The sequence below is a fragment of the Colletotrichum spaethianum genome (genome assembly GCF_022836535.1).
Source record: "Colletotrichum spaethianum MAFF 239500 DNA, contig16, whole genome shotgun sequence".
NCBI lineage: Eukaryota > Fungi > Ascomycota > Sordariomycetes > Glomerellales > Glomerellaceae > Colletotrichum > Colletotrichum spaethianum.
The window spans coordinates 1,080,824-1,088,751 of record NW_026054786.1 but is presented as its reverse complement, the minus strand read 5'-3'; the positions used below and the strand labels follow the sequence as shown (position 1 = coordinate 1,088,751).

At 51.1% G+C, this 7,928-nt stretch overlaps 2 protein-coding genes across 2 annotated transcripts; one reads left to right on the top strand and one right to left on the bottom strand.

The window, feature by feature from the left end:
* Nucleotides 1-5,276: 5,276 nt before the first annotated feature.
* Nucleotides 5,277-6,368, top strand: ColSpa_06801 (uncharacterized protein; the record flags this gene model as incomplete). Its single annotated transcript, XM_049273013.1, has 2 exons — nt 5,277-6,173; nt 6,246-6,368. 2 exons carry the CDS (start codon nt 5,277-5,279, stop codon nt 6,366-6,368), a joined length of 1,020 nt encoding a protein of 339 aa, XP_049128970.1.
* Nucleotides 6,369-7,086: 718 nt separating this feature from the next.
* On the bottom strand, nt 7,087-7,647 carry ColSpa_06800 (uncharacterized protein; the record flags this gene model as incomplete). The annotated part of the gene is made up of 1 exon (XM_049273012.1): nt 7,087-7,647. The coding sequence occupies one exon, from the start codon at nt 7,645-7,647 to the stop codon at nt 7,087-7,089; it is 561 nt and encodes a 186-aa protein (XP_049128969.1).
* Between the last annotated feature and the right edge of the window lie 281 nt (nt 7,648-7,928).

Here is a 7,928-nt window from a genome sequence, read left to right as displayed (position 1 = left end):
AGGAGTTGATCAGAGGCAGAAGAGAGCGGATGGGGCTGGAGAGACAAGAGCTGATGGAAAGGCGAGGACGAAGCCGTTTCTTATACTCGAGTTGACAGCATACCTGAGCTGACGATGAGACGATGCGATGTTGTCAATCCATCTTGTCATTGCGCCTATCAGAGTCGTATCTTGCGTGATGCTCTGCCAAGCTGTGGCTGTCAAGCTTGAAGCTGTTAAGCTGCCTAAAACGGACTTAGAGCCAGAGCTACCAGGCTTCCGAGCAAGGAAAGATGTGGACTTGGAGGCACGCGAGAACCACAATGCTCGTATGAACTATTACCTACCATAAAGCAGGAGTTGATTTACTGCTTACCCGCAATTGCATGGGCGCCCAGCTCTTTGCATATCCTGCCGGAGCTGATATCTGGGCTTGGGGCTTTGCTGGGCAGATACAAGCTCCGAGCACGGCCATCTCCTGGAGGCGAAGCGAGAAGGGTTCCGGGAGTTGCGCCGACCGATCGATCAGCATCATTAGTGATCATCTTAGAGGTAACCCGCCTGCCACTAGGTCCACATGGGCAATTCTGTGGTTGGCGGAGGCCCTAAAGTGGTTTAACGTGACTTACCATTAAATGGACATAGGTCTCGTTCTTCTTGACTTGATGTAACTACATCCTCCAATCTGCTGGCCAAGACCGCCAGACGTTGCGGTAGCAGAGGGGCCATATTGGCCTAACTTATGCTTAATTCGGAAGGTCGCGTGCTAGCATTGGCCGGAGCCAATGCAGAGGGACTAGTACTTAATTAAATGCTACATGAGTCCACACCGCCCTAACCTCTTCCCGCCTTCCATTTCCGTAAAGATATCCGACGACAGGGGGGAGGCTAATAGACTCTATGGAGGCGGGAGGATCCTCATACAGTCCGATTGCCGACCAAGAGTCACTACTCTTGCATTGTAAGCAAGGGAAGTGCCCTAACGTGCCTTTCTCAGAGGCCAGTTTGGCTTATTCAGGTACAGGCACAGGGTCATGTGTGGTGGTGCGCGCCCAGGTTAATCTGGGGAAGACATGCGCGCGTAAGCCCTGGTGTGGTGTGCATCGAGGGATACGGCATCCGGCGGCTTGGCTCCTTACTCTCTTGGGATGATACCACGGAATGGCCAATTCAACCTGCTCATCACTTCGTATTTCTACTGCAACGAGCTGCATTTGCGATTCATGCCGACAAAAACTGCGTGTTGCTCCTCTACGACCATCAAGGTTGGTGTGTTCATCTCGGGTTCAAGGAGAAGTGCATCAACGCTATGTCTGCGTTGGCAATGAACTCCCCGAAGTGTCCGTCACGTCCTTGATGACGGCGCGGTCGTCTTTGGCACGTCAGAGCCAGATGCTTTTCCGTGCTTACCTGTGGGGGAGCCTAGACGGCTTTCTCATTCCCATTAAGGCTGTTCGATGTGTGTTGCGACACCGCGCCCCTGCGAGTTGCCAGTCAATCCATATCTTGGATGATGCCATCGAGTGCTTCGCCCAGTAGCTCGCCTGTCAGACTGTGGATAGCGCCAGCTTCCCGGCGTTAACAGTTGATGCGCTGTGGGGTCTTGCCAAGAGCCGCAACAACGGAGCTCGGCTTGCCTTTGGTTCAACTGGGGGTCAACTGCCGTTCGCGTTGCGGACTAGGGTAGCAGAACTGAGGGGCGATGGCGACCGACCGAGGATTCGGGGTTTAGAGTCAGGTTGCTTAAGCCAGGGAGAAGGCAGAAGGTCGGAGTGAACACGGAGCCGGCCGGTTGCGTGACTCGCGCCCTCGAATTGGATGGTAAGCTACAGCTTGGCAAGCATGGGAGTTCTGCCTGCTCTTCCTGAGTGCAGCATTTACATCACTCGCATCGTTCTGCCCGTTGGTGAGGGATTCAAAGTTGGCATTCCCGCCGCACGGGCCGCGAGCGGCGGCAGCGGCAGTCAAATAAGGTAGGTCAGTTTAGGCGGGTTTCGACATTTCTAATGAAGGATCGAGGGGGGCAAAACTGGCCGGGCGGCACGCCGCACGCCCGCCTTGGGTGCTGAGGTGGATATTGTGCGTTGCGTCTTTCGTGTGCCTTGAGTTTGGAGTGCCCCTTGTGTCCTTCGGCAGACAAGGTAAATAGTATGCTGAAGCCGAGCGAGAGGGAAACAGGAAGGAGATAAAAGACCCCAGCAGACCCAGCAGCGCCAAGGTCGACAAGCGAGGCGCCCTTTCTGGTGACAAGGTTAGACGACAACGGCCCTTCAGACGTCACTGCGCAATCTACTGCTCCAAGGACATTTGACATGTTCCCCCACTTATCGACAGGGCCGGTGACGGGGCCGGGCCCAGAAGAGTTACTTCTTTAATGTTCGCCCGATTCATGTTGTGAGAAAGAATCACGATGGCCTTGAATCCTCACATGTAAAAACCCCTTTCAAGATCTCCTCCAATGTCTCCGCTCGGAGGGAGGTTGCCAAGCAATGGTCCCGGTGGAGCTGATAGGGATCGGGCTTCAGTTGACTCCGGCTTGGCAACAGGCTGGGACTTCGAAGACTCAAGGAACGATGTTGATAAAAACACACAACTTCCAAAAACTCTTTCGTCAACGGTTTATCCACCACTATGCCTTCTGATAGTGGGACTCTTGACATGCCGTTCATGAGGCTCTACAAGCTCTTGATGAGAGCCAGCACTTCGGTCTAGTAACCCAGTCTCGGAATCATGGTGGGTTGCACTACCTTATCAGACAGGGAGTTCACTGTCAATCGCATCCAACACCCAAAAAATCCTCCGAGATACCAGTCCCACGGCACAGGCTGGCGTCACATGCCCTGCATGCATAAAATGGACGGTTGTTATTCGATCATAGATGTTGTTTCGTCCCTGGAAGACCCAGCAAAACTTTTGTGCTTTGGGGGCTTGATCCCGTCAGTCGACGACGCAAAATCGACTCTTCTCTTGCTACGCGACACAGAGAGGCGGGTTATGTTCCGACGTTGTATCTGTACTCCGTCAGACAATTTGAATGACTCCCTTTGTTCAAATAGGGGTGATGACGCTTCGACTGCTCTCGGAGTAGCCTACTCACCTTGAAGTGCTGCAGTGCGACATTCGATCGTGAGGGTGGGTGTCAACCCAATGCCAAGCATAACACAACTAGCGTATTGTACGGTACGGGCCAATTTGTTGTGTACTGCGATAGCGACGTACGCAGCTGTGCATGCCGAGTAGCCGGGTGCGCATGTGGTAGTGCAACTAGGGCCGGGGACTTGACATCCTCTATCAGCCTTATGCGATAAGCTTGCATGCAGAATGTGACGGCATGACTGGACCAACCATACTGAAGCAGCTGCCGTGAGTCGCTGATAAGACTTGCACATTGTCAAGTTATGAATCCAAGTGTTTTCAGTAATCAGTTGTCGATAGCAAAAGTCTCAAAGTCGCTAGCAGCTGTCAGCGATTTTGAGGTGTTTGGATAATACATGCCAGGGCTCATCGTGTTCAACAGGTCGCAAATGAGGACCTCTGTAGTTGTGCAACACAGAAAAAGCGAGAATCAGGTTCATGATAGCATAACTTTAACACCAGTGCGTCTTTCATCAGGCTCTCTTGACACTATTGAAAAATGCGCTGCTGAACAGAGCAGTGCTTTTCGAGCCATGAAGGTCGCCTGCGCGGGTCGAATAACAGGTGAACAAGGAGTTCAACCTTGTACAAAGCATGATGAACGTTCCCGAGACGTCTAATCAGCAGCAAGGTTGAGCCGTCATGAAGCTAAGCAATTCACATAGACATCATCTCTTCAAAGCCGGAAGATCATGTTGGAAGACTAGATGTCAAAATAGGGAACGTCTCTGAAAATGTAAACCTGTACGTTATATCCCGGCAGTCATTGCTTACGAAAGCTATGGTTCTATTAAAATGCTTCACTATCACCGATGTAGCATCCTGAGAGTGCCAGTAGTTTCGATATCCGGATCTAGGCTGTAAGGTGTTACTGGGATAAGGATTGACGTAGACATCGGATCTCCCGGCATGCACGCCCATTACTATAACCACTTCTGACTTTTGGAAGACTGAGATCTTCTCAACGTATGGATATCGATTGCGAATATTACTTGGAATCATGGCTGCTCGATCATCTTGCGTCTTGTTTATCGAAAGCATTAGATGGCCAACCACCTGCCTTCAATTTCAAAAGGGACGTGGGTTATGTATAGATATCAAATACCAAAAGGCGTAACAGGGTGATTTGGAAGATTTTCTGGCTGAAGAGCTTGATTCAGAGTGTCTTCAAATTTTTTTGGTTAGCAACAACTAGACTCTGCTCCGACAATTGAACTGTTACCTGCATGAAGTGGCGGCTTGCATGGATGCCACTGGCTTGATTACTCTTAAGTACAAGAAGCGAGAGCTCATACTGGCAGAAGTGAGATACATGACTTGGACTGTTGATGCCCATAAGACTATATGACCACTCGGGTGACAAAAATTAGCGCCAGGATTTGTAAGGTAAAGGCATAGGAAAGCGGCGCTGGTTTTTGTCATCCGAGTGATGACTCCGATTCTAATTTGAGTATGTCTTGAAAAAATGGAGAACGGCTGCAAGAAGCTGGTCTTCAACGTCCCACACTGTGGCAATCTAGTCACCGAAAGCATCCCTCCAACCCTCACATTCTTGACGTCCTTCTTGTTCGATCCCAATTCGAGCTGTCGGAGTCAACGACCCACCCACCTGTCCCAAACCTGTCAAATCCTTCTTGGAAGCACGGTTATCGACTCGCCAATCCGATAGAGTCATCTTATCTTGCGGCCTGCTTAGGCGAGGTGAAGATGCGTAACGTCAAGCGTGGGGCAGGACTTGCTTCGAAAATGCGCAAAATGCGGGGAAAATATGGGCGATGAGGAAAATCAGCTACCGCTACAAGCCTGATTAGGCATTGTTTCCCCAGATGTTTACCTTGTAGTTAACCCGCGGGTTATTTCATTCCCTTTCACGGAGGTTCGGGGATGCCACGCCACGTCACCCACATGATGTTTGGACCAATAGATGATGATGGATATGCGAATGGTGGGTGTTTGTCAATCGGCTTATAAGTAGAAATCAAGTCAAAATAGCAAAGTTTCTTTTTACCGGATCATATCTTCGACTCCAACATTTTCCAACTCGGTTTGGACATCTGTATATCTGACAACGGAGCTACCGACTGAACAGTTCGCGCGAAAAGCAACCACCCAACGCTGATAGCCGGCTTATTTCTGACGGCTTCCTGACTAAAGATACTACTATGCCTCACGCAGAGTCCTCAACCATAACAACGCCTCCCACCATCAATGGCGTTCACCTCCACGTCAATGATGGCCTACTCTCCCCCAACGAGGTCGAGGCTCTAATCCAGTCCTATCCAGCAGAAGACCTCAACATCCTCCGCGAAAGGTTCCGCCGGAATGGCTACCTTCTCGTCAAGGGGCTTATCCCGCGCGAAGATGTTCTCTCAGCCCGTGAATCCTACTTCAAGTCACTTGCCCCCAGCGGCGTGACCAAGCCAGGAACATCTCTCAGAGACGGAATATTTGATGATGCAAAATCGCCCGAAGACTACCCGGGTATCGGTGCCGGCAGCGTCAAGAATGCCGCCCCAGGCGAGACCGACAAGTCCGCAATCTTCACCTCAGCAGCTTTGAAAGCGCACACGGAAGACTGGTACGCCGGCTCTGAGGATGGCACAGTCCAAGGCTTCTGCAACCACCCGATCCTCCACGACTTCATCTCACGCTTCACGTTGTGGGGCGACAACACGCTCACCGTCAAGCGCACACTGCTTCGCAACAACACGCCGGGCAACAAGGCCATTGGCGTGCACTATGATCAGTCCTTTATGCGGTACGGAGAGCCAACTTCCGTGACGGCCTGGGTGCCCATCGGCGACGTGCGGCTCGAGGGCGGCGGGCTGATCTATATGCAAGACGGCGAGAAGCTAGGCGAGGAGATTGAGAACGAGTTCACAGCCAAGGCCAAGGCAGCGGGTATGAGTGAAGATGAGACGAAGAACGCGTTTAATGCAAACATGATGACAACAGGATTTCTATCCGAGGGGCCAGCGGACTTCGGAAGGAGGTATGGTAAGAAGTGGTTGGTGAGTGCATATGAGGCCGGCGATGTTGTGTTTCACTCGGCACATATGGTAAGTCTATTCAATGATCCCTAGCTGGTCGTGATCTGCCCTTGGTGCATCGGTCTCTAACATGGGTGTCAGATTCATGCCTCGACTAAGAACCATGACCCTGAGGGCCGTATCAGACTCGGGACCGACTTGCGCTTCGTCGACAAGAGCCGACCATGGGATACTGTGAGGCACATTCACACCACTATGATCTGACATAGCGACTGATGACAAATAGCGATGGGATAAGCACTACAGCTTCGGCGATGGCGTTTAACATCTTCAACCACGTACTAACTACAGAATAGATACTTGATGGTATTTTCTGGCCATGTTACTTTTTCACACGTACAGAGAAAGTAGGAGGTCAATGGAGATTAAAAAACACGTTTTGGGTATTTCCGACTCCTAGCAATAGCAAGTCGTTATTTTCAACCACGATGATCATCCCCGTTCACCTAGACTGGAAACTATCAAGCTCTGTCCATTGCTCCTTTAGAGTCTTGACCAGTGCTCCTGTTTTCCACTGCACGATGGTCCTCACCTGTGCCAAATATTTGATGGTATGTTCTCGCTCGAGTGGGTGTCTTATGAGATGCCCGCCTGTGATGTTGATGTCAGATACCCTCTGGAAGTGGACACAGGCCTAGGTGAACTCACATAGAGACAGCATATGCGCCGGTAAATAATAGGCGTTAACTGCTTCGTTCGATAGAGCCAATCCCATCAGAATACAGAGATAGAACGTGATCTCGCGCTGATAGAGTTGTTAATAGTGTGCAGGAAGTGATGCCTCATACTTTACCTACCTCACTATCCATCCTCTTTTTCGTCCCCTCAAATCCCGCCGTCGGGTTTGAGCTATTGTAGTCATGGAAGCAAAATATGGCTTTCGAAGCGTAATAGTAGCCGAGACCGACGGTGGCTGGATAAATCAGCACCGGTGCGCAAACCCTTCCATGCTAAGGGATCTGCCTCTAGTCTCCGTTTTTGACTTGGCACAGGAATGAGCGCTCTTCTTACCTGGATCAGCAGCCATCCAGAGGGTTGGGAAAGGCCTCTCCCTCACCACATCTGCCTTTTCGTAAAAGAGCGGTCGGAACGAGATGGGTTTCTCTCGATACCAAACCTCCACGTCGGCTTGCAGTTTCTCCCACGCCGTCGCGCTATCTGTAGGGGATTCTATCCCATCCTCGGGAAAGAAAAGCTTCAGCACCTTTGCGAATAGGTACACGATGCGATTTGCGTGCGCCGTGTCATCGTTGCTTTTGAATGTGGACGATCTCTCAAAGTTCTCCAAGCATATTTCTATGGGTGTTCGACGAACCAGGTATACGTAAAGGGCCTGGCGGAGGTGGACCCAACTCGCGGCCTCGGCTAGCCCGCCCTGTGTGACAAAACGGGCGATGGCGTCGTGATTCAATAGGTTTCTGGTACCTCTGAGGTGGTGGTAGTGTGAATCCGTTTCGTTGTCGTATTCCTCGTACAGGCGCATGATGACGACAGCCGTCAGAAGGATGGAGTCCCATGTCTCGGGCGGTTGCGAAAATGCTTCGATGAGCAGCTCGATGCAGCGGTTATGATAGTAGGTGCTTTCTAGATCGGACTCTTCATTGGAGTCGTCATTACATTGGGTGTCGAAACGACTCGCAAGAGCAAAGATACCGTTGAGCAAGATGGGTTTGCGAAGGGCTAGGCGAGGAACATCTAGAGTGAAAGGTCGGGCGTCGTGACAGGCATCGATCTGGAACGGTAACAGACATCAGCAATGTTGTT